Genomic DNA, 27,595 nt, shown 5'->3' on the forward strand with positions numbered 1-27,595 from the left:
CACTGAACTTTGATGTATAAGCTTTCTGGTAGGTAGTTTTCTCCTGGCATCTGCAAACCCTGATTCATCCATCAGATTGCCTGATAGTGAAGCGTGATACATCACTCCAAAAAGCATTTTTCCACTGTGTAACGCTGGACCAGAGGGAGACGAACGTGGAAGAAGCTACCTAGATACAGGGATAAACCGAATTCGAAAGTCACAAAACCAGTTCCAAGTTCAAACACGAGAAAACCAAAACTGCCAGTGAAAGTACAAAAGGGTAAATCCAAAAGACTAAGTCGGTAACAACGATAGAACAGGGTCATAACAGGAGATCATAGAAGATGAAGAAATCGCTCAGTACGTTCTTGAGAAATAGAAGCAATACCTCGCACCGAAGCCTACTTTGAACTAGTCTTAAATAGTGTCTCAGTAGGTTAACCTGTACAGGTGCGTATGATCAGTAATCAGGAGACTGCGAGCGTTGGTAGTGACGCGGGCGCTCGTCCCCAGTCATGTGATCTCCTGATGCTGTCTGAGAGATGGAGTTTGAGATGAAATCTGAGTCCGCCTGAGGCGTGACACACTGCTTCCGAGTCCAGTGATGGCTCTGTGAGTTTGTTTCTTTTGGTTGAGCTGGTATTGCTGCTTTTAGACATTTCCATTTCCTAGTATTATCACTTACAGTGGACTGGGGCAGATCAAGCAGAGAAGAAATTTCATGTTTCACAAACTGACTTGTGGCAATGATGGCATCCTATGAGAGCGCCACAGTGAAGTCATTGACTACTTCAGTATGACCCATTCTACTGCCCATGTATTTCTTTGGAGATTGGAACAATAGGTGAAATACCTGAACTATTATATATTACCTGAATTATTAGGAGTGATGTCCACACACTTTTGGTCTTTGGTTCGTTAGGGGACTAAAGGTAGTTCGTCTGTGGTACCACTTCAGAGAAACCTCGGCAATATCAAGCTGGAGAGTAAAGATCTTTCATAGCCATTTTGCTCATATTTACCAAGTCTGCCAGTAATACTGGAGGGCACTGTATTTTTCCACAAAGACTGTTAATAAAAAGCTTTGTAACTATATCGGCAGTGCAAGCTGGGCTTCTCCTCAGAGTTTAGAGCTTAGATCTAGGGGAAATTTAACCATTCACTACCCAGACCATATGACCATGTATGGAAACTAAGCTGCAAAAACAGATAATTTTGTATGTGATGTCACAAAAATCAATTCTTTTTTTTATTTTTTATAAATCCACCTATTCTGCCTTCAGCAGTTTAGCCCCACTCACTTATATTGAAGTTCTAGAGTGTTTCTGCACTGAATGCTTTTTGAATGAGGTGCAATACAGGGCAGCTAATCAGAACAGAGCCCATTTATCTTATATCAGTCTTAAAACTACAGAAACAAAAAGCTTTAATTCTAAAGGATAAAGAGAGGTTGAAAATTGACATTTTAAAATGAAGTATGACAATTTTTGGTAAATAAAACCACACATATTATAAGTTATGAAATATATGATATATAAAATATGAACATTGGACACTGTAAAATATCTGTAGAATAAATAATTGAATTAATTAGAAATTCAACAGTTTAATTAGCTCAACTAGTTGTTCTGATGTACAATATTTTACCATAATCATAACAGTAATAACCAAAAAAAAGCAAATGCCTCTGAAATAAAAGAAATCATTTGTATTTTAAAAATGGACTTTGACCCTTGAATTTTACAGTACTTCGACACTTTTTTTACAGTGTACTACTATATGTGCCATCTAAGCCAAAAACAAAGATTATCCAACAGAAATCTCACAGGGCTCTTCTTGTATTTGGCAGCTTTGACCTTAACTTATCTGACTAAATGACAGATTTTGCTGTGATATACCCTCCTGCTTATTTCTAAGACCATCAGTGGGCGGCCCCATCCTACCCCTAATGCTACTGCAGTGCTCTCGTGTTTGTCTTATCTGTTGTTCCTCTAGCTTTTCATAATTTCTACTTTGTGGTCAGGTAACGGTTCTTTGCCTCACCCATCTGAAGTCCACACAGTCTTGCATGGCCTTTGGCATAGAACAAGAGATTTATAGGGTCATTTCAACCCTACAAGCACTTACCAACAGCTAAGCTTTCTCATAAAGAGCAATGAAAAGACATATTACTGAAAAACAGCTAGGAAAGATAGAAGAGGAGAAATTGGAAGGGTACTTGTGACATGCTGTGTATAGCTCCACTGTGTTTGTGAAGTAATCCCACAGGAATTCTTTGTGTATATAAATGTGTGTGTTTTACTGTAGCGTGAGGTAAGCCCAGAGGAATGCTGTGTGTGTGTGTGTGTGTGTGTGTGTGTGTGTGTGTGTGTGTGTGTGTGTGTGTGTGTGTGTGTGTGTGTGTGTGTGTGTGTGCTCAGCTCAGATTTCTCATATTGATGACTGACTGTAGGCGCTATCAGTAGAGAATGAGCAGTGCATGGAGAACAGACAGATACACAGACAAGCAAACAGACATGTTTTTGTATGAGGGAGGGGACCTAATCAGGATTGAAGGTTTCAGGGTTAGATATTACTAGAAATAACTTTAGGTTAGTGATCTTACTCTGAAACGGTGAGATTGTCTGCAGTATTAAGCCACGCATCATTACTTTTTGGAACAAAACCTGGTTCATCTCCAAAAAAGTAACTTTACAGTACAGGACAGGGAAAAAACCTTTTTTAACCCATTAATATCCCAGGCTTATTACATATTAAGGCTTATTATTCAGGAACTACAGCAACTTCAATGCAAACCGTCTGAGCTGTTCTTTGGATATAGAAGTGTATAATAAAATTTGGGCAGGCTCTGGCCATTTGAGTAGTTCATGCAAGTTAATGAAGAAATTATTTATTCCAAGTAATTTTGGATAACTTCTATTGGTACATTACCAATACATCATTACATTTACACACAGTATAAAGGGTAGCTGGCAATTATGTCAGAATATGCAACATGACAAAATGGAGACTGGTTAAGTCACCCTTATTGCTGGTGGTAACAAAGGCACTAAAAATGATGTAACTACTCTTCCTTGATTGCTTATTGAAGCAAATGGAGAAATTCTGTCAAAGAGACTTTATTATAATTAGATTATATTTAATGAAAAATCCACATGCTTCTTATTTGTTTATATTGAAACCAAATACTTTTTTGAGTGCAGTTTGCTTCTGTTTTCTTTTCCAAATGATTGTTAAAGCACACATTGGAATTTTACTGAAGCTGCCCCTTGCTTCTTTACTCCTGTGCACTGTGGCTTTTGTGCACTTTGGTTTATGCATATGCGTGGCTGAAATTGCCATAGTTTCATATTCTGCACATAGCCAAATGGTTATGCTTATCATCATATAAGTCAATCATACAGTTTTCAAATAACCTGTGAAACTAGACAGGGATTTTACAATATCACACATTATCCAAATGCAGTTGGTACAGTTCACCAGCTGAAAATGAGCAATATAGAAAAAGCATATGAGCTGAACATGTGGTTATATTGTACTGGTTATATGTTAACTACAAAGTTGCATCTGTGTTCTTCTGTGTGGAAGTTCTAGGTAGATCATCTGCTATAAACTGGCAGTAGTTAGTGCCTCTCTTAGTAAATCTGTCCATCAGTATGCTAGCCATTGAAGAAGGTAACCACAGCACAGTACGCTGTGTTTGCAGTGATGACACAAAGACATGTTTTGAGACATGATTAGACTCATGAATGCTGCATAGGCCGACTGTATGCTAGAATTGTCCCGTGTTCTGGTCTGTAGGAGTTAGGCAGGATATATTGCTGCATTTTCCTCAAAGCCCCACAAAATTTAAAATGAGGGGGTAGTGGATGCTTTTGCACCTCCATAGAACTGTGCCTGAATTGTTCCTTTAGGCTTGACCCAGCACTCACGCTGCGTATTGTTTGTAGAAATGTCACCGTAGAAACGTGTACAATCCTCTTAATTGTGCAGGACTCAGAGTAGCTGCTTAGAGTAGGTGTTTTGGAATGGGCCTGGGGAAATCTGTGTGTGTGTGTGTGTGTGTGTGTGTGTGTGTGTGTGTGTGTGTGTGTGTGTGTGTGTGTGTGTGTGTGTGTGTGTGGTCAGATAGCTGCATTGATCTGGCGAAGTCCAGATTAAGAGCTGTTTTTAAACACACTTGATGAGGACGCAGAACATCTTGATTTTTTGGGAAGCTGTCTTGGATGACAGCCCTGAAAACTGGACCTTAGGCCTGAAAATGTGTGTAATTAGAATGCGTTTGATAAATCCCTACCGGATTACTATGGGTCAGTGTACAGTTAAGCCTTGGCCAAACTAAACAGGAATCAGAGTTGCCATTCTGTGACTGGAGAGAACAGGAGATACATTTCTTCCAGTGAATAAAAAGCCATAGAGCTGCTGGAGCTGATATCCAGATTTTTTGTGACCTTCAGTGAACCAAACCAATTCTCAGCTTTCAGCTCTTCTGTGAAATGCAGACATCCTTTAGAAGTCAAGGCGGCTGAAATCAAGCGTATATAATGTGAAACGTGGGCATGCAGTGGGAGAGAGACAGAAAAAGAAAGAGAGAGAGAGAGAGAGAGAGAGTTTAACCCAGAAATGTATTGCAAGATTTTCAAAGTCCTTAATTAGTAGGATTTTTGAAAGGGTGCTGGAGCCTGTCCCAATGGTCATCAGGTGGAAGGCAGGATACAGCCTGGACAGGTCACCAGTCCATCGCAGGGCTGTAATATTTATATCTGTAATATATACACATGGGATAAGAGGTCATATTTTAATTTACAGAGATGGGAGCGGCTACTCAGAGTACACATTGCTTTCATGCCAAAATGTTCAAACATGTCCAAACATTTAATTTATTCAAGCTCTTGTTTAATTTTTCCCATCTATCTACATTCGTGTAAAAATAGGACACCCATCTAAACCTTTGTCTTTTTTAACACATTTAAACTTTTGGCCATTTGACCTTCATTTTACCAATATTGAGAGATGGAGATTATATAGCTTAACAAAACTAATGGGAAAATAATGGGCAGACTTTATTTTGAGTGGTCCTTTGTACATGAGTAATACATTTTTAACTTAGTATCTCTGTCAGTGAAGTAGCATTAGCACAGCATCTAAATATATTGAGCTAAAATCTTGAAGATGTACTGTTGATGCATTATTTATATTAAGTATTTGATATGTTATATGAAGTAGACTTTATATGGTACTTCCATACTCAACCTTACACAAAACCTAACCCTCTCCCTGGCCCTAATACCAATCCTAACTTTAACCTTAACCTCAACCCAAAAGCTGATCCTAGCCCTAACTTTAACCTCAACACAAAACCTAATCCTAAACCTCACTCTGACCCTAGTTCTAACCCTGATCTTAACCATCCAGTTAAACTGTAGTTACAGAATGATGTCAGCAGCATGTCAGTAACCACTTGTTGAGAATGTTGAGATGGTCAGTTTTATGCCTGTTATGTGTTCGGTGACCTCTCAGGTTACCTTCTCCAGATATGAACTTGGACACTCAAAGTGGAAAACAACTGAATTCAGCAAACTATTCATCAACAACTTTTATTTATGCAGTTACTTAAAAGTCTCTTGTTAATCTACTGAATGTATTCACTGCTGCTATATCATTGATATGTTGTTGATATGTTATGTTGAGTATCTGTTGAGTGTTTATTTCATCTAAAAAGGACCACTCAGATTGAAGTGTCATCAAAATAATTTGTGCAATGTAATTAATAGAAATGCAAATTTTTTCTTGAGGACAACTTAAAATGTCCAAAATTAGAATGAGGTGCATCACATCAGCTGCAAATGATAGAACATGTTTAGAGAGGATACTGTTTTATTTAAATGTTTAGTTTAAATAAAACAGTTTGCTGTTTTAAATGTTTGCACTTGATTGTTGTTGAGTGTATCACCATGGCAAAATCCAAAGAGCTCTCTGAGACCTTCAGAAAGAAGGTTGTAGATGCATATGAGTCTAGGAAGTGATTTCAAAACAATTAGAAATCAGCCATTCCACCATCCAGAAAATAATTTACAAGTGAAGAACATTTACAATAAATGCCAGCATGACCAGATCAGGCTGTTAAGTCACTAACAATCCTAAAGATTGCTCTTTGCCAAGTTGATATCAAAGTGCATGCAGCTGCCATCAGAAAGAGACTGACCAAGTTTGATTTTCATAGGACATGTGCAAGGTGGAAACACTTCAGGGCAAGACTAAAGTTTGCCAGAGAACATTTAGACAAAAAGCAGGATTTCTGGAACAATGTGCTTTCGACAGACATGTTTGGTGCTAAACAAATGCATTATTTGAGCACAAAAAACCTCATATTAAGTGACCCTTATTAAGATACGATAAGATAAGATAAGATGAGAAAAGATAATCCTTTTTTAGTCCCACAGCGGGGAAATTCACAGTATTACAGAAGCAGTAGAGTAATAGAAGTAAGGCACTCAGTAATAGAAACAGGAAACAGTATACACATTATAAATAATAAAAATGAAAGTTAAATCTCTAGACTATTTACAACAAAATAATAATAATAATAAAATAAGAATTGCATAAGATCTGTATTGCACTTATGAACATATTGCACAGTTAAAAATATTTGCATTCTGAATGTGTGTATATTGTGTGTGTGTGTGTGTGTGTGTGTGTGTGTATATTGTATGTTTGTATGGTCTACTGGGAGCAGTGCTGGTTGAACAGTCTCACAGCAGCAGGAAGGAAGGACCGGCGATACCGCTCCTTCACACACTTGGGGTGAAGGAGCTGGTCACTAAAGGAACTGCCAAGTGCTGCCAGAGTATCACGCATGGGGTGGGAGTCGTTCTAACTTGTTTAGCATCCCCCTTTCTCCCACCGCCTGCACTGGGTCTAGAGGAGTTCCCAGGACCGAGCCGGCCCTCCTGATCAGTTTGTCCAGTTTCTTCCTGTCTGCAGTGGAGATGCTGCCGCCCGAGCAGACCACTCCATAGAACATGGCTGATGCCAACACTGTGTCAAAAAAGGTCCTCAGGAGTGGCCCCTGCACTCCAAACGACCTCAATCTCCTGAGCAGGTAGAGTCTGCTCTGGCCTTTCCTGTAAAGTGCAGCAGTGTTGTCTGACCAGTACAGTTTATAGTTAAGGTGCACACCCAGGTACCTATAAGAGTCCACTCTTTCAATGTCGGTTCCCTGGATGTTCACTGTCGGAGGGGGATGTGTGCGCCTGCGGAAATCCACCAGTTCTTTGGTGTTCCCCACATTGATCTGTAGGTGATTCCACAGACACCAGTCCACAAAGTCCTGTATCAGTTCTCTGTGCTCTAAGTTGTCCTCATTTGTGATGCGGCCGACGATGAGTTGTACATGAAGTCTGCAGTGTACAGGGTGAAGAGGAACGGTGCTAACACCATTCCCTGTGTTACAGACCACCATGTCGGGGACACAGTCCCTTGTCCTCACATACTGTGGACAGTGGGTTGTGTGTGGTTAGTCCCACAACGGGGAAATTTCACCTCCACATTTAACCCATCTGGACAGTGAAACACCACATACACACTAGGGGGCAGTGAGCACACTTGCCCAGAGCAGTGGGCAGCCCTATCCACAGCGCCCAGGGAGCAATTGGGGTTTAGGTGTCTTGCTCAAGGACACCTCAGTCATGTACCGTTGGCGCTGGGGATCGAACCGGCAACCTTCCGGTCACAGGGCCGGTTCCATAACCACCAGCTCACAACTGCCCCAAACAATGAAGCATGGAGGTGGAAATGACATGGCTTTGGGGCTACCTTTCTGCACCAGGGCCTGACAAGCTCTCCGTCACAGAATCCACCATGAATCAACCTCTTTGTTTTAGAGGGTGCTTGACGAAAAGGTGAGACCATCTGTCCAAAAACTGAAGCCAAAGCGGAGATGGACCATGCAACATGACAATGACCCAAAACATTCCAGTTAATCCACCAAGGAATGGCTCAAAAGAAAGAAATGGAGAGGAATGTCAAATCCTAGATCTTACTCCTATTGAGATGCTGTGGAGTGATTTGAAACCAGCTGTGCATGCAACACAACTCCTGAAACATCAGACAGCTGAAAGAATTCTGCATGAAGGACTGGGAAAAAGTTCTTCCCAGTCGATATCAGAGACTTGTAGACGGTTATAAGAAACGTCCATTTGAGGTTATTTCAGCCAAAGGGAGAAATATCAGCCATTAGGGCATAGAGTATTAGAACTTTTTCCAAATGACAAAGTCAAATTTCCATTGTTTTTGCAAAGGTGATGCAAATTTATCTATAGATACACTATACTGCCAAAAGCATTCGCTCGTCTGCCTTGACGCACATATAAACTTGAGTGACATCTCATTCTTTAGGGTTTCAGGGTTTTAAATCAGGGTTTAATATGATGTTGGCCCACCCTCTGCAGCTATAACAGCTACAACTCCTCTGGGAAGGCTTTCAACAAGGGTTAGGAGTGTGTTTATGGGAATTTTTGACTATTCTTCTGGAAGCACATTTGTGAGGTCAGACACTGATGTTGGATGAGAAGGCCTGGCTTGTAGTCTCCCCTCTAATTCATCCCAGAGGTGTTTAATCGGGTTGAGGTCAGGACTCTGTGAAGGCCAGTCAAGTTCTTCTACACCAAACTCACTTATCCATGTCTTTATGGACCTTACTTTGTGCACTGGTACACAATTATGTTGATACAGGAAAGGACCATTCCCAAACTGTTCCCACAAAGTTGGGAGCAAGATATTGTCCAAAATCTCTTGGTCTGCTGAAGAGTTCCTTTCAATGGAACTAAGGGGCCAAGCCCCTCCTGAAGAACAACCCCACACAATAAACCCCCCATCACCAAATTTTACACTTGGCAGAATGCAGTCAGACAAGTACCTTTCTCCTGGCAACCACCAAACCCAGACTCGTCCATCGGATTGCCAGATAGAGAAGCGTGATTCGTCACTCCAGAGAACACATCTCCACTGCTCTAGAGTCCAGTGGCGGCGCTTTACAACACTGCGTTCGATGCTTTGCATTGTGCTTGGTGATGTAAGGCTTAGATGCTTTGCTCGGCCGTAGAAACCCATTCTATGAAGCTCTCTATGCAGTGTTCTTGAGCTAATCTGAAGGCCAGGGGAGGTCTGTAGTGATTGACACTGCAGAAAGTTGGCGACCTCTGCGCACTATGCACCTCAGCATCCACTGACCCCGCTCTGTCATTTTACGTGGCCTACCATTTCGTGGCTGAGTTGCTGTTGTTCCCAATCACTTCCACATTGTTATAATACCACTGACAGGTGATTGTAGAATATTTAGAAGGGAGGAAATTTCTCGACTGGACTTGTTGCACAGGTGGTGTCCTATCATGGTACCACGCTGGAATTCACTGAGCTCCTGAGAGCCCCATTCTTTCACAAATGTTTGTAGAAGCAGTCTGCATGCCTAGGTGCTTGGTTTTATACACCTGTGGCCATGGAAGTGATTGGAACACCTAAATTCAATGATTTGGATGAGTGACTTAGTACTTTTGGCAATATAGTGTATTCTTTGAAAAATGCCAAATATCAAATATTGATTTGTCCATATTTCTTAATAAAAAAGTGTTTAAAAAAAGTTTAGTGGGGTGTCGTAATTTTTTCACATGACTGTAACTTTCTTAAGTTAATGCAGTGTGTCATTTGGAAATTTGGAAACAGTCGACATTCATAAATTCGAACTTTCTGTTATTTGTTGTATGCTTGAGGTAGAACTGTACATATTAGCTTTATCTGCCATAGAGATAGATGGATACAACATACAGTCATATGCAAAAGTTTCAACATTCCTGGCCAAGTGATTTAATTATTATTTCAAAAATATTAATTATTATTTAATTATTTTTGACATGTTTTGTTGATTTTTTTTTTTTTTTTTGTAAAAACAACATCCTTTACAGAGCATAAAATTAAATTTGCTGAATGTTTCCTATTGGGAAAAACAAAACATTAAATATTAAATGTGGCAAATTTTGTACAGGTCACATTTTATGTTTATTATTATTTATTTCAATATATTAAATGCAACGAATAAACATTAACTGAGCATTAAAATATGCAAAAGTGTGTTTTTTAGAGGATGTTTATTTAATTTCACTTGCATTCAACTACAGTTTCCATCCAGTTCTATTGGTACAGTGTATTACACAAGCATAATGATTTATACAGGCTGTTTGTATTTGGCCTCTCCATGGATCACCACCTTATCGTGGTGGAGGGGTTTGCGTGCTTGAATGATCCTAGGAGCTATGTTGTCTGGAGCAAAATCTCCTGGTAGGGTCTCCCACGGCAAACTGGTCCTAGGTGACAGGTCAGACAATGTGATCCATAATAACCCCTATGAAAACACAAAAACAGGACTTGTGTACCCTGCCCGGAACAGGGTTACCGGGGCCCCACCCTGGAGCCAGGCCTGGGGGAGGGGCTCGCCAGCGAGCGTCTGGTGGCAAACTCTGCCCGGCCGGGCCCAGCCCGAAGGAGTTACATGAGTCCCCCCTCCCATCGACCCACCACCAATGGGAGGGGCAGTAGTAGGGGTTCGGTGCGGGTTCCGCCCTGGTCGTGGAACACTGGACCAACTCTTTACCCTCTCCAGGATTCTGGAGGGTTCATGGGAGTTTGCCCAACCAGTCCACATGTGCTTTGTGGATCTGGAGAAGGCATTCGACTGTGTTCCCTGGGGTATTCTGTGGGAGGTGCTTTGGGAGTACGGGGTACATGGCTCTTTGCTACGAGCCATTCAGGCCCTGTACAAACAAAGCTGGAGTTTGGTTCACATAGCCGGCAGTAAGTCAGACTCGTGAGAGTTGGACTCCGTCAGGGCTGCCCTTTGTCACCGATTCTATTCATAATTTTTATTTAGGATAGAATTTCTAGGCGCAGTCAGGGGATGGAGGGTGTCCGGTTTGGTGACCTCAGGGTCACATCGCTGCTGTTTGCAGATGATGTGGTCCTATTGGGGACATCAGGCCGCGAACTTCAGCTTTCGCTGGATCGGTTTGCAGCCGAGTGTGAAGCGGCCGGGATGAGAATCAGTACCTCTAAATCCGAGACCATGGTTCTCAGGCGGAAAAGGGTGGGTCGGGGATAGGCTGTTGCCTCAAGTGGAGGAGTTCAAGTATCTCTGGGTCTTGTTCACGAGTGATCGTACAAGGGAGTGGGAGATTGACAGGCGGATTGGTGCTGGGTCAGCAGTGATGCGGGCTCTTTACCGGTCTGTTGTGGTAAAGAAAGAACTGAGCCACAAGGCAAGGCTCTCGATTTACCGGTCGATCTACGTTCCCACCCTCACCTATGGTCATGAGCTTTGGGTAATGACCGAAAGAATAAGATCGCGAATACAAGCGGCCGAAATGAGTTTCCTCCGCAGGGTGTCTGGACTCTCCCTTAGAGATAGGGTGAGAAGTTCAGCCATCCGGGAGGGACTCGGAGTAGAGCCGCTGCTTCTTCACGTCGAGAGGAGCCAGCTGAGGTGGTTCGGGCATCTGGTTAGGATGCCTCCTGGACGCATCCCTCGGGAGTTGTCACAGGCAAGTCCACCCGGGAGGAGACCCCGGGGAAGACGCAGGACACGCTGACGTGACTATATCACCCAGCTGGCCTGGGAGCGCCTCGGAATCCCCCTTGGAGAGCTGGTGGAAGTGGCTGGGGAAAGGGAGGTCTGGGCTTCATTGCTTAGGATGCTGCCCCCGCGACCCGAACCCCGGAGAAGCGGAAGATAATGGATGGATGAATGGATGGATGTTTGTATTTGGTGTATTGTTAGTAAGTGTTCAGTACTTACTAATTACATTAGCTTTGTAGTAAAATTCACCAAACAATCTGATCAGGGAAATCTGTAGATTTTCCACCAAACTTTCAGTAATATTTTTTGTCTTGTGCTTATGTTTTGAGGTTTTGTACTTAATTATTAACAATTAAATGACTTAACCATTAAAGCATCTTTTGAACATAAGCTATGATGTGGCAGAGGTCAGTCATGTTTGCATTGCTTTGGTCTGGGTTATGACCCCTAGTTTCAGTCCTGGTTTAATGCACCCTGGTTTAATACATTTAATAATATAGTAACAGGTATTGAATGTAAGCTGTATTGAAGCTGTATTAAAGGCAGTGGAAGAAATTGTGCAGGCTGTGTGTGTGTGCGCGCTTATTAACATACTTGTTATCTTTAGCTAGTGGTTTCATGTGAGCTTTGTCTGGCTTTGTGGAATGACGAACTCTCCTGTGGTGTGGTCTTGTTTTTAGGCCTTTTGTGCACATTCGTGAATGTATATTTGTTTCCTGTGTGATGTCAGGCGGGAGTAGAGCATCTTCATAAATCACTGTGGCCTAAATTCTCTTTCCTCTTCCACTCAGCTGTCATATGATCTTTCATCAACTTTATTTATCCCGGAATATGTCAACATATGTTTTTTTCTCTTTTATGCCATTAATGCTGTCTTTTCAAGACCCACTTTCCTTTCCTAAGGGACACAGTCTAAAAAACTGTGACCAGCACACACCTTCCTGCTTTAAACATGGAGAGATGTTTGCTCGCCTAATATAGCTTATTAAGAATTACAATGTGTCCAAAAGTTTGTGGACACCGGCTCATCCAAATTTTGCTCAGAAGTCAGGGGTAGTAATGTGGAATTTGTTCCTCTTTGCTGCAGTAACATCGTGTTCTGTTCTGAGAATGCTTCACACTAGACATTGGAGCATTGCTGTGAGGATTTAATTCCATTCAGTCTCAAGAGCAATAGTGAGCTACTGCGATTGGATGATTAAATCTGCATCAATAACTCATCCTTAAGGTATTGGATGGAAAGCAGTTCCATTGCTCCACAGCCTAATACTGGGGGGCTTTATACCCCTCTAGACAATGCTTGGCATTGGGCATGGTGATCTTAAGCCCATGTATGGCTACTTCAGAGCATCTCATTTTATTGGCAGTGCTTTTCTACGGAGAGTGGTTTGTGTGCAACTGATCATCTGTGTCAGCAATAGGTACATCATAAAATAGCTGAATTTGGACAGTGACACTAAATTGACCTATCCAGGCTCTGTCCACCAATTTGTTTTTTGTAGCTGTATTTGTGAGGATGGAAAAGCTTTGCAGAATGTTGTCACAAATCACATTCAACCTAATGAACATTTATAGCACAAAGCTCAGTTGGTGTGAAAATACGGCAATACATATAGAATTGAACAGTACTTACGTATTTGTTTTTATTTTAAGTCGCATTGTTAGTGTGTGTGTGTGTGTGTGTGTGTGTGTGATAGTGTTTTTTTTGTTTAATACAGGTTTTTAGGAATAAATATCTAATATATAGGCTAAACAAAATGTTTACAGCTGATATACAGCTGATTTAAAGTGGTGGGTGGGGGTAGGGGAAGGGAAAACATGATATTATTCACATTGGTTGAAGATGATGTTATCAAATATCAGAAGATGCTTTAGAAGTTTGAAGATCGAAGATCACAGGAAATCTGGAAGTTCTTTTAAATGATGATATGATGTATTGTGGTTACAGATTTTAACTGCTGTTAAAAAGCACTGTCAGTACTGAGTTCTCTTTATTAAAACTCTGCACACAGTTAGCACATCAACCCTCTGTTTGGACCAAACCATGACCAATGCTTTACTGTTTGAGTGCAGTTTGCATTCAGTTTAATTTACTTCTACCTCAGTCTCAGCCTTCAACAAAACTGCATATTTCTGTAGCTTAATTTGCAAAAGCTTGAATCCACTGTTATATTGAGCTCCAGAACATGAAAATAAACTGCACATCCATTTACTCAATCAGAAATATTATATTTCTGGGATGGCTCTCCACAAGATTTGTGTGTCTATGGGAGTTTGAGACAATTGTTTGTCAGGTCAGGCACTAATATTTGGACAAACCATGTTTAAAATGTCTGTAGCATTTACATTACCATTCTTTGGAACTAAGAGGCTGAGCCCAAACCCTGAAAAATAGCCTCAGACGATTATCCCTCCTCCACCAAACTTTACTTTTGACACTATGCATCCATAAATTAATGGCCTCGGTTTTGACTTCATTTGGACTTGTCTTGTCTTGCACGGAAATTATTCTCGCGACCAGCCAAGTGTGATGCATCCATCTGAGGTAATTAGAAAGAAAACTTTTTTTCTGTCATTACTGAATATCAAAAAAGCCTTTAACATCTTCAGTGCAAACAAGTTGAGCTATTCTTAGGTGACAGAAGTGTGTAATAAACCTTTGGCCCATCCAGTGGGCCCTGGCCATTTAAGGGGTTAAACAGATTTAAACAGTCCTTTCTCTACACCAGGGGTCTCAAAGTACCTGATGCATTCATGGCACACCACTAGATACATACACACACACACACACACACACACACGTTTTCTAAGCCGCTTCTCCCTCAGCGTCACGGGGGGTGCTGGAGCCAATCCCAGCGGTCATCAGGCGGAAGTCCTGCTAGATACACTGTGTCAGAATTAAGAAATGAACAGAATTATCAAACGAATCCACTGAGAATGCAGATACTGCTGTCCATTCCCAAGACTTCACTTGCAAAATGACAATGCTGTCATAAAAAGAGTCCTATTCAGTTTTGTTATAGCTGTACTGTTGAAACTGTTAAATGTAAGTTTATTTAATTCCAAGAGAAGGGTAATGTTATTGCTACAGACATATGAAACGTGACATAATAATAAATAATAATTCGATATTCTAATGTTTTGTTTTTTTTTTTACAAATCAAATATTTGTTCATGAACTCTTTCGAATACCTGAATATCAAAATTAGTCTGAGTGCACTTCCATAATACTAGGTTTATTTAAATCTCTCTCTTTCTCTCTCCCTCTTTCATTCTCAGGTTCATATTTGATAGCTGATTGACGTCACTCTTTGTAGCCTGATCGACAGCCTGTGGCCTAAACTGTTCTCTGGCCACCCCCCACCAAATCTCTTCACCAATCATAGGGCAGACCTGCTATCGCCATGGACACAGACTCCGTCCACTCAAGCCACTCCCACCACTCACGAGGATCAAACAGACACAGGTAAAATATGTTGAAGGATCTTTAAACACACAGATTTGACTTTCTTTTTACAGAAACTGCAGTGAGTTAAATCCATTTAACATTTATGCTGGAATCTCCCATTCACTCTTCATAATGTACTCACCCGAGGGGAAAATGAGCTTATTTCATTTATAATGATTTTTTAATTTCAATTATTTATTGCAGTTAAATCTAATTAGGAGTCTTAGCATTTAATGAGGAATTAATTTTATCAGTGGACTTAATGAGCTAAACCATGAATGTAGATATATTAAGGGGGAGAGGGATTTTAGGGAGTTTACTCTATTAAATGTTATTCTGAATACTGAGGGTCATGTCATGACCTGAAAATTGCAAGAAGCTGGTCATATGACATTGATATTGATCTCATTTGATGATTAAAAAAAAAGCTGAAATGAGAGCTCAAAAGATTTTCCACAGTTAGTGTGAGCTCTGTCGTAAGGAGTAGATGTAACCTTGCACTGTTACTCAAATGATCTGCTTCTGATTGCCCCCTCTCTGAGTTATGTATGTGTGTTTATACAGTATGTGTCTGTGGATGTGAGTTCATACGATGTTAGGTCAAAAATCTCCTGACCAGAGAAATATCAAGACCAGCAAAATGGTCTCAATGGTCCATGTCCCACTTTTTAAAACTGAAAGAGAAAAATCATTTCTCTTTGGCTAATGCTCTGTAAAAAAAGATTCAGCATTTTAACTTACAATGTAAACGGTTTTTAAGCTAATTGTCTTAAAATGTTTTATTTATTGGACTTCAAATAGGAAGGAAGCACTGAACAATAATCTGTGATTTATATATACTAAACAGAAAAATTTAAGACACCCAGGGAGACACACTGATTTTTTTATAGGTTAATATATTCTTATTATTTGTAGGTACTTACATATCGCTCCTCTTCAAAGAAAAATCTATATTTTTGTTTTTGAGCTAGCTTTTACTCTGTGTGACCTTTTTTGTGATAAACAGACTAATAGAATAGGTCCAGAATGATTGGAATTGAAACTGAGTTACATTAACTTCCACTGAAATTTAAGAATATTTTTCCCTTCTCTTGTAAAGTTAAGTTTTTAGAGACTGGGGTTTTGTTCAAACCATATTATTTCATTACTAATCAAAATGGCCACTAAATAGAGGTTGTTCATTTTCAGATGTTTGTGAGGACATTAGATATAAAATATTCCACTTGCATAAGGAAGGATAACATCAAAGCAGAAAAACTGGAGTTTACAAAACTGGAGATTGGATTTAAATGATTGAAGGATACAGAGAAAATAGGGCTCCTAGCAACCATGCAAAACCTGCTAGACTAGCGAAAATCTCACTATCAGATAAACAGCACTCAAAGCTTTTGTAACGTGTGGGAGTGATAATGAGGCGAACGTATATGCAAAGAGAAGCGAGATTTATTAGGGGCAAATCCATAATCAGGCTCAAGACAGTCCAGGGTCAAAGAGCCAACACGGAGAGATCGAGGGACAGATATGCAGAAGGAACACAGGATAAACACACAACAGAGTACCAGAAGAATGACGCTAAACAATACAATACCAACAATACAATACAATGACCAAACACTACACGAGAATACAAAGACCAGCCACAAACCAGGATAAACACAGGGCTTAAATACAACAGGGATAACAAGGATTAACAAGACACAGGTGGTAAACACAGGTGGTTACAGGGTCTGAAAACAAGGGGGCAGGACCGGGAGGAAACAAAACAAAAGCACATGGACAGGACTAAAAGGTAAACACAAGCACATGGACAGGACTGGGAGGAGCCAAACGTGACACCTTTCATCTTTGAGAGAAAGCTCAACTCTTGCTTCAGATCTGAAGAAATCCACATTGTTTCTATCCATCCTTCCACTGTAAGATGACAACTCAATGCTAATAGCCTGAATGGAGGCTGTCAAGAAATCAATACTGAGAAAAGTAGACAAAACAAGTGCAAATCAATTAAAGAACCTCATGCTTTTTTTTGCAGTGAACTGCCCATCCCAGAGACCTCAACATCACTGAATGTATTTTCTTTTATTGTGAGAAGCAGTAAATGCAACCGACTTCTAAGATTAAACTTTGGATCTGTAGAAAAATATGATTTCAGATTTTCTGATTTCTTTGAAATATTGAAAACATGGGAGCTGTAATAAAGGCAAACACTGGACACTAAAATAAAAAAATAAAATTAGATTCATTTGTTGAAACTTCTGTGTAATTTTCTAATGCAAAAAAACATACACCTTGGACTTTGGCTGTTTAAAAAGTAAAGGGTGGTCTCCATCGTTTGCATGTAGTTACATATTTATAACATGTGGGATGTGTGTATGGCCCCTGATATTGTATGTAAACGTGTGTGTGTTTATATGTGTGTACTGTGATATGAGTCTTTTCTCTTGTATGACTCTCTATATTGCTTGCTTATCAGTAACTCAGGGTGAGACTGGTAACCATAGTGATGTGAAACCTTCACACACATTCTCTCTCTCTCTCTCTCTCTCTCTCTCTCTCTCTCTCTACACTGCTGGTGTTGACCCACTCTGCCTGAGCACTGTTGGCACTACCTGACCCACTGCAGGCAGACAGCTATTTTTTGTCCTCTATTGTTGCTGGCCTTCCTGTCACCACTCCACCAAAAATGTCCCAGTAGAGGTCTGGAATTTAGGCACAGCAGCAGTTTAACCCTTCTAGTCCTTAAAACAATTCTGTTTACACTGTATCCCTCACTGGGAGCTCTTTGAAACAAACAGAGAAATTCTGTTGAAAATGTAGATGTGTAGTGTAGCAGAGTTTCTTTATGATTTGAATTTGATGAAAGGTTATTGCCGCATGTCTTGTTTTGTAAAAAAAAAAAAAGGGAAGGAAACCCATCCTTTACATTTTATAAACATTGATGTAAATCAAATGTAAGGCAAACAGCATTAATAACTGTAGGCTTCTGTGGGTTAAACACTATAAGAATTATGCCATTAACACCCTTCCTCTCTTTCTGTTTTTCTGTCCTCTTCTTCCTCTGGAAACATTGTGTGTGTCTTGCTTTTGCTGTTTTTACTACTGTGCTGTTGATTTGTTTCTGTTTGTTCCCGTGTGAATGTGAGCAAGAAAGTTATCTATGTAGTATGCAGTCATGCATGTGAAAGTAGTTTGCATGTTCTCTCTGTGTCTACATGGGTTTCATCCAGGTACTCCAGTTTCCAGTCCTAAGACTGGTAAATTGGGCATGCTAAATTGCCCCTGTGCGTGTTTGTGTGACCGTGTGGGTGTGTGTCTATCCTGCTATGGACTGGCAACCTGGCCAGGGTGTTTTCTGCCTTCTGCCCAGTGACTGTTGGGATAGGCTCCAGCTCCCCATGTAACCCAGAAGGATAAGTGGCTTAGGGTGTGTGTGTGTGTGTGTGTGTGTGTGTGTGTGTGTGTGTGTGTGTGTGTGTGTGTTTGTGTGCTTTCTGTTTCAAACAGCAGAATCCAGGCTTTGCCGATGCGTCTTCACAGTCAGTATTGCAGTAACCCGCTTAGGCCCACGGCGAATATCTAGTAGAGGCAGTGCTTGAAAAGAGATGGATGAATTGCAATTGACATAGTGATTAAAAAGAAATTGAAGATCTTTCAGCAGATGTGGATGTTTAATGACTTGCCAACTTTTGCAAATTAACCAAAATGAAGATGGCTTGGACCCCTAAGACGAAAACTGCAAGCAGCCTGTGGAGGAAAAATGAACTGTGCTTAAATTTTCTCAGACGTTCATTTTGTCTGCCATTCTTGATATTGAAACAAACAATAGAAATGGAGTGCAAATATAGTTCTGCAGGAAACTAACTGTGTAATTATTCTTGCAGTTGTGTAATTATATTTAAATATTATAAGTACAATAACTGCAGACTTCTAAGGTAAATATAGTGCTGGGCAATGTATTGTCTGTACTGATTTACCATGAACCACAATGGGCCATGAATGACTGGTGTTCTGGTTGCCATGCAATGTTTATTTTATTTTTTTAATGAAATTTAAACTGTGGTTCATCTGGGAGCACCTGAAGACCACTGATGAATTAATTTGGACTTTACACTTTGCTGTGAGTGACCCTATACCTTAGTTACATGTGTTTTATTAAAACAATATATTGGACATTCCATTTTATCACTAACAAAACAGTCGTGACACTCCTGAAACTACCAAGTGCTTCAGCATAACTCAAAAACACTAGCCAGTACATGACTAGCAACCACAGCTTTGAACAATTGTACACACATAAAATCATAATATGTTACATCAAAACAGCATTTTTTCTTAATGGGAGAAAATATGTTTTTCAGTAGTGACTTCTTAATGTTACAGACATTGGGACTGTAATGAGGCAGAATGTGAGAACAGTGAGGCTTTAATGTTAGAATCGCGATCCAAAAACATGGTGAGTGTACAGGCAAAGGACAAATCCAGAAATGACAAAAGGCACAAAATATAAACATAACCAGGCAACCAGAGTCTAAAGGGCAAAGGCAAAAATGGCAAAAGTCAAAATACCAAAAAAACAGTCAGAAAACAGATGAAGAATGTTTAGTAGCTCTTGGGACAAGAAGCAATACCTCACAACTAACTAACTAACCTAGAACATTTATACTAACACGAATCATAAAATAACAGGTGTGACAAGTCAATACTTCAGAGACAGAGAGCGCTGATTGGAGTGAAAGACTGTGAAAGTGAGAGACTGAAGGTCAGGTGATCCCCCTAGGGATTCTGGGAATTAGAGTCCCTACAGACCTCTGAGCCCACGGGATGCATGACAGGGACACATTTACTTCAAAACAATGGGATGTAACTGCTCACCATGTGGCTATGAGGGACAGGGATGCAGTCTCACTTCCTGCTCTAAAATGCTGGGGTGTGGCTAAAATAAGACTCCGCCTGTGTACTAAAGCAATGTGTGGTTTGGTAGTGACATGAAAATGTGGGACAGCATTTTTCAAATTTTTTAATCTAAATATTTTAGCTTCACTTTAAAAGAATTAAAAAGGTCTTTTAATAACAACAAAATTGTAATATAGAGGTCAAAGTTTGATACAGCCGCTTACACAAAAGAAAGTACCTTGTAAATGATGATTTTGTATGTAGCTTATAGCTGTCACGATTAATGCCTAGAGTTAAATGGATCATAAAACAATCCTTGTAAATATCTAAGATCTGAATACTTAACTACTTTATTAAATAGTTTTTTTTACTGTGCACTGCGGTTTGAGCTAATTTGATATAAAGTGATATTAAGTGAAATTATTAGAAATTTACTGATCCAACCTTTTTTAGATCAACATCTTCCATTCCTGATACCTGCTATTGATCCAATACCAGTGCTGTTCACTCATGTTTCTGTTTTGAAAGAACAATTTAAAACCTATAAAATCCAAATAAATTTCCCTTTTTGAAACGTCTGTATGAAGAAAACAGAACCAAGCAGTTTGATCAAAACCAGCTTGCTGAGGTCTGTTAGACGTTTTCTAGGGTAGCAGAGCAGTTCTCAGGAAGCATGGCTTCATTAACTTTATTAACACAAAAATAAGAATGCGTTTAGAAAACTTTGATGTTGAATTTTTCCAGTCCCACCCAGCACTAGTTAAATGTATTCCCGCTTTGAGTCTGCATGTGTGTCTGAAGACTCAATAAACCACACAGAGCTGTTTAAACCACAGAAGAAAAGTTTGTGCCAGCGTTCTTGTTCTAACAGCTTCACCAAAGACAGTGCCACAGGACACATGCTGCTCCATTTACTGAGATCGTAGCGGGCAGAAGTGGGTTACAGAACTTCTGCTGCATTTTCCTTCATTTCAGTGACTGTGGTAGATTTCAAACACATCTAACATGACAAACTGTCTTGTTTTCTGCTTTTTTTGCTGCATCTTGTGCATCCGTGGATTATATTTTTGGAAACCACAGCTGAAAGCTTTGCGTGCAGTCCTGCATTCCTGATGGATTACTGTGCTTTGAAAAATGGCTGCTGTTAAACTAGTTTAATCTGTATGTTATACAGAGAAGAGGCAGTGACCCAGAGAATTACCCTCAGCCAGATATCAGGGGACATGCTCTCAGTCTGCTGCCCACTGATACTGCATACACACGTGTGTGTATGTGTGTGTGTGTGTGTGTGTGTGTGTGTGTGTGTGTGTGTGTGTGTTTATTTGTTTATGTCTGTCCAATGTTTTGTTTTGTTTGTTGTGTTTTGTGTTGAAATGCAGATAAATGGGAACTGTTGGGAAAATAAAGCAACAACACAGGACAGCAGCAGATAGAGAGAGATACAAAGAGAGGGAGAGACCGAGAGACAGAGACAAAGTGCGAGAGCGAGGACATCAAAAAAACATCACAGAAATAATGAAAGAAGGAGAAAAGAGAGAGATGCAAAGAAAGAGAAAAAACATGCAGAAATAAAGACCGAGAGAAAGAGAAAGGAAAAGAGAGATAAAGAGTAGAGCCATAGAGAGGACAGATGAGAGAGCAAGAGAGCAAGATGGCGAAAGAGTTAGACAAAGAGAAAGAAATGGAGAGTGAAGAAAGCAGAGAGAGAAAGAGAAAGGGAGGAAGGAGGGAAGAATAAGAAAGGAAGACAGAGAGAATGAGATGTAAGAGAAGGTGAGAAAAGAGAATGAGAGTGAAAGAGAAACAAATAGAGAAAAATAGAGACAGAGAAAGAAATACGGATTTTTCATTATTGCCATTTTTAACATTTAGCACTTGTTTCATTGCTTTGGCAGTAGTTGTTAATTGCAGTTAATGCCACCAAAGCACCTTGAACTGAATTGAGAGAAAGAGAGAGAGAGAGAGAGAGAGAGAAGTAGACCTCATTTACACCTGGTCATTTCATATGACTGGTATCTGGATTGTATCTTGATAAGATTTTAGCTACATGCATTTGCGCTTGGTAGTCGGACTGAAATCCAATTGCTGTGGGCGGGATGGAATATGCAAATCCACTCGTTACCTGGCAAACAATTACCAGTTGTTTATCCGTTTAGAGTCTTCCTGTACTATGTTGTAGATGGCTCCTGTTTCATGAGAAACACTGTATTATTGTTTCTTCTGTTCATCAGATTGCTGTTAAGTATTTCAATTTGTCTGGTCTTCAACCTTGTGTGTCCTCCATGATTATCTTCCTCACAGACCCAGATCAGGTGCCCATGGAGAAGAGTTCAATTGTTGAATGTCTTTGAGAGACAGATGTGTTTACACTGCTGTAACATCACTCAGACCACCTCCTGACATAGTTTGAGTGATCTTATTTGTGTCTGTGTCTTGGGTGCATTTACACTGCCATTTTTATGTGGCTCATCCAGATATAGTCTTGATAACTAAGACACATGAAGTGACCGGGTCTAAATGGGGTCAAAGAAAGCCAAAGACAAAGAGTAAGAGAAAGGAAGAGGGAAAAAAGGAAGTTAGAAAGAAAGAAAGATGAGTGAGAGGTAAAGAAAAAAGGAGAGAGACAGAGCAATAGAGAGAGAGTGAGAAAGAGAGAAAGTGAGTAATAGAGTGAGTGAGAGAGAGAGAGAGCATGTGGGGGTAAATAAGCCCTGTAAGGATTAGGGCCGTCACAGCTGACTGCATCTAACCCAGTTTACACCAGCTGCTTCATTGCAGAGAGAGAGGCAGAGAGAAAGAGAGAGAGTAAAGATCAAGTGTGCGTCCAAGAGGCCGAGGCAAAGGAGGAGGAGGAGTAAAAGGAGGGGATAAAGGTGGAAGAAGGAGGAATGGCAGCTCTGACTGTGTGTTAACACTGTGTGTGTGTGTGTGTGTGTGTGTGTGTGTGTGTGTGATGGCGGCGGCATTTCCCTCTCCTCCGTCTCTGTGTGTGTCTCTGTCCTGCAGTGAGCGCAGTAGGGAACGCCACAAACCACGCAGCCGTGACGGCAGCAATCGCTCCGACAAAAACGTCACCATCAGCACCACGTCCGCACACTCAGCAGGAGCAGAGCAGACCCCCCCCACCACAGAGCCACAGGTCAGTACACACTGCACACACTACTGTAGCACACACACACACACTGTCATTACTGAGGTATAGGCACACTTTGAGGTGTGTATTGTGTTTGTGAGAAGGAGAGCGATTGGGAGGAAAGCACGGCTGTTTAAAAGTTGTCTTATTATTAAGGGACCTGTATCCTAAATGTTTATTGAATTTTATTTCTTCCCAAATGTACCAAAACATAAATTTTTTCATAAATTTCATAAATTGTTTCTTTATCCCTTAGAATTCAACAGGCTGTTTTTTACTATATCTTTAAGACTGATATATTTAAATAACCTGTGTTCTGAATGACTGTCCTGTATTGTGCCTCATTCAAAAAATAGGTCAGGTTTAAACACTCCTTATAACCTCCTTGGGAATGGGCAGGGCTAGATTGACGAGATAGATATCTGTCAATGTGTTGGTTTACGTGACATTATGGAAATGTTCAATTCAAAACCACAAGGTTTTTTTAGGTACTTTATTACATACCTTAAAAGGGGGATGGGACAACTTTACCTCACATATTCCATAAATGTATCATTATTATGATAAGTTGTGTAGCAGATTGCTTTTTACCCGCTCAGACCATGGCTTCTACAAATCATTACTGTCAGAATGAGCTGCCGTTTACATTGTGCAAAAATATAAATCTCTTTGCATTAAAAATACAATCTCTTTACATTATCATACATTACATTTATTTTTTATTCTTCTGTAACGTTACGGAATGTTTCATGATACAGTATGCTTTTTACCTGTTTGGACCATGTCTTCAACATACCTAAAATAAGTGTGGGTAATTCATCCCATATATATCCCATGTATTTATCATAATGTCAGCAATAAGGGGTGTTAATAGTTTGTTACGTTTTCATTATTGCAAAACAGGGATTTATATGAGACTCTGGGAAGCTCTACAATAGAGCTGTGACTCACTATGTATACTATATAGCATATATACAATATAGCTGTATACTATATAACGATTAAATAGTAGTGAGTAATGCCACTGCTCTGTATACTGGCAACTGGTGTTCAAATCCCGATATAGATACTAACGTCAGTGCTTTTGAGTGCCTTTACAAAGACTCTTAACACTAAGTTTGTTTTTTTATATGAAGTGTGAATACACTGTCTTTCTTAATAAGCATAATTGCAATATATAGTAAATTAAATGAAGTTTAAATAAAGTTCATTTTATGCTTTTTTTACCCCAGTATGTCAGTGCATGGGTCTATCTGCATGTGTATGTTGGAATTGAGTATTGTGAATTTTGCATGTGCTGTAAAATTGAGTGAAATCCACTTAGCTGTAGAGTCTGGTCAGATTGAGGCTGAGGCCTGCTCTGTCCATGCCGAGACCGAGCGAGAAGGAAGACTGAGAGAGAGGAAGAGAATACAGATAGATAGATTCACAGAAAGGTGAAAAAATACTATACAGTACACTAAATGTGTAGAAAAATAATAGACATGAATATTTTTTCAAAATTTGTATTATAGTATTTTATAATATATAAAAGTTTGAACAATAAATTAATAAAACAATAAGCCACAAGAAGCAGTGGGTTACTGTGATTGTATCATGGACAGGATGTTGTCACAACACGAAGCAGAAGCTAAAACTCCCTTCCTGTGATAAAATCACATAAAATATGCAGCCTTAAGTGGCCTATTGCCTTTATAAAAAATAATCAACATAAACAAGTATTCCACCAATAAATGTAGTTCCTTTAAAGAATGGTATTATTGCCAAACTGCTGAATGATCAATCACCCACCTCTATATACTGCAGTCAATTGAACTTTTTAAGATTTTGTCATATAAGAATGAACATATGATAACTCAGCACAGTTTAATGCAAAAACTTTTAGCTTTGTAAGTACTTTTTGTTCACCAAATTACCTCCATGAGTCTTATTAAGTGGTAATCCAGCAGTGCCCCTCTTCTTGTACTGGGGCTGAATCTCAAATGACCACCCCCCCCGCTCCCTACAAAGTGCACTTCGTAGGAATTTAAATACTGGATCCTGCAGCTCAATGGTGAAAAATATAGCTAAGAAATATGTATTTGGGACTAAGATATTTTAGCATGTAATATTTGCTAAGAATTTTGAGAGCAGGGAAAGTGTGCAGGGCACTGTGCCTCCAGGTCTAGAATTGGGGAAACACTGTATTAGATTAACCATTTCTAATGCTCTCCTGGAAGTAGTCCAGTATTTACGGTTAGCATCCAGTCCTTAATTTACCTAATCAGTCCTTCTTTAAAATAAATGACATGTTCTCCTGATAACATTGAACAAATCCATGAAGTGGCTGGAGTGGAGTGAGAAATCAGGAACCAAACCTGTGGTCTTCTAACTGTATTCCTCTAACAAAGATACGCATAATATATAAAAATAAATCTTTTTACTTTTAACTATGTATGTTAATTTGTTTTCTTGTTATTTAGTTTTTCCAAGCAGAAAAACAATTACATGCAAAAATAAACCATTTTAAACAGGTTTCTTGGTTGCCTAATACTGTATATTGTCACTGTCAGAACAAAACTTCAAAGGGTTAACTTAAGAAAAAAAAGGAAAGATCTTAAGTTTTAGTGAAAGTTAATGGAGAAATAATTTATTACAAAGAGTTTTAGTACATTCATCACAAAATTTTGACAGTGTAAAGGGCAGCTACTTTATGAAATTATGTGAAAAAATGAAAAATGGAGTAGCGGGTTTTGTCCCGACAGTGACAGAATGAACTTGTAGCCTTTTATGTTTAATACTGTCATTTGACAACAGACATGAAAAATTAAGAGCAGTGAAAAAGTGTCAAGTTCAGAAACCAGTCCACTATAGTGGGGTCTGACGACATCGTTCAAGGGAGAATATTGTTATGATTTTATGAAAATTCTGGTGCACTAAAATATTAGGGTAATTGCTGTGGAATCAACTATGTGGATTTGCAACTATGCAAATACAGATTATATCCAAAAACTATTCTGTCACCAGTCAGGAAATGTGACTTTTCACTAAGTAACTTTATTATGATTTAAATGTGATTAATGTTATTGTTGTATGTACAGTCTTATTTTATAAAAGGAAGTTCCGCTTTGTGGAAACTTCTTCATGAGCACTGAAGCATCTCTGTGTATTATTTGCTTATAGTGTGTCACTGTCGCTCCGCTTACCTTCTGTATTAGTTGTGAAGAATGTTAAAGATCAGTGTTTTCTGCCTTCACTTGTTGAAGTTTGAACCTTTTAAAAGACATTGAGCATTTTAACAAGCTCTCAAATCTTTTCTATCAGTGTTTTAATTACCTTAGTTCTTACTGACCAAAAAATTAAATATTGTATCTGTAGGTTGGCTGAGTAATGACTCTGAGCTGCTGCTGTGTTGCGTTTGATGGGAGGAGCAGATTTTCTCTCGCAGACTCTCACCTTTGAAACGCCTCCTACAACCCCCATCCATCAAATGTCCATGATGCGTGTTAATGGCAGAGCTATCATTAAAAACTGTGAATTACACTGAAAGGTAACGAGTTTGCATGTACAGAAAAACACTGCAGTTATAAACAAAATCATAGTTGTGCCTTTATTAAACAGTAATGGAGATATTACAGCAAAAGAGAGCAGGCAAGGAGAGGAATACATTACAGTGGCAGTAAAAATGGGAATGACACTTCATGGTGAGAGAGAGAAAGAGAAAAAGTGTGAGAGAGAGAGAGAGAGAGAGAGAGAGAGAGAGAGAAGGGGGGGGGGGGGTGCTGCCCTAGGCCTCATACCAGACCTCAGTCGTTCTGACCTACTTGGCTTTTTCTCAGTGGGAGATGACATACAGTTTTTACAGTTCCTCATGTCTCTCACAATTCATTAGTGCAAGTGCACAGTGTGTGTTACATTCCACTGGTCAGTGCAGAAGTACAGCTATAATACATAATGTAGTAAAGCCCTTATTTTGTGATGTATAGGCTACATTGCAGCATAGTCAAATGTGTGCATTGAAGGAAGTTGCTTCTTTTATCCAGTCATAAGCTGCAGAAGCAGCAGAACAGAATAAGACTGACAAATGGAAAATATGTTTTTTCTCTTGGTAGTGATAGTTTGATGTCAGGTTTCACATTTATAATCACCTCTGTTTTAAAGCCAGAGATAAATCATTTACTTTTTAGTATTTTCTTTTTTTTTGTTCTCATGCATAGTGTTGAAGTCCAAACCAAGAGAGATGATACCTAACATACTCTAAAGATAGATCAGTCCTGAATAAAACTAATAGCCAAGATTAAGATCAGTTACGATAAACAGCACTTTACTCGCTTTGGATAATCGTTGTTTTCCGAACTATTATTCGTCTACTCATTCTTAATACTACCCTTGAAAACAATAGCATTTATATTTTATAATTTACCATATTTAATTAGCTCATTCAAAAATGCTATATATTTTAATCAATTTAGTTTCACCAGTTCAGTTTTTCAGATTGTAGTAAACAATTTTATACATGCATACATCCCTTTTTACAATG

General features: G+C 39.5%; 1 protein-coding gene across 1 annotated transcript in view; it reads left to right on the forward strand.

Moving 5' to 3' along the window:
* vangl1 (VANGL planar cell polarity protein 1) overlaps nucleotides 1-27,595 on the forward strand; it is a 76,570-nt gene that overhangs the window by 18,222 nt on the left and 30,753 nt on the right. Inside the window, exons 2-3 of the mRNA XM_017706556.2 lie at nucleotides 14,885-15,071; nucleotides 22,950-23,082. Of these exons, the coding sequence (XP_017562045.1) occupies nucleotides 15,010-15,071; nucleotides 22,950-23,082 (195 nt within the window). The 5' untranslated portion in view covers nucleotides 14,885-15,009. The remainder of the gene's footprint in view (nucleotides 1-14,884; nucleotides 15,072-22,949; nucleotides 23,083-27,595) is intronic.

The sequence above is a fragment of the Pygocentrus nattereri genome, chromosome 6 (genome assembly GCF_015220715.1).
Source record: "Pygocentrus nattereri isolate fPygNat1 chromosome 6, fPygNat1.pri, whole genome shotgun sequence".
Classification (NCBI taxonomy): Eukaryota; Metazoa; Chordata; class Actinopteri; order Characiformes; family Serrasalmidae; genus Pygocentrus; species Pygocentrus nattereri.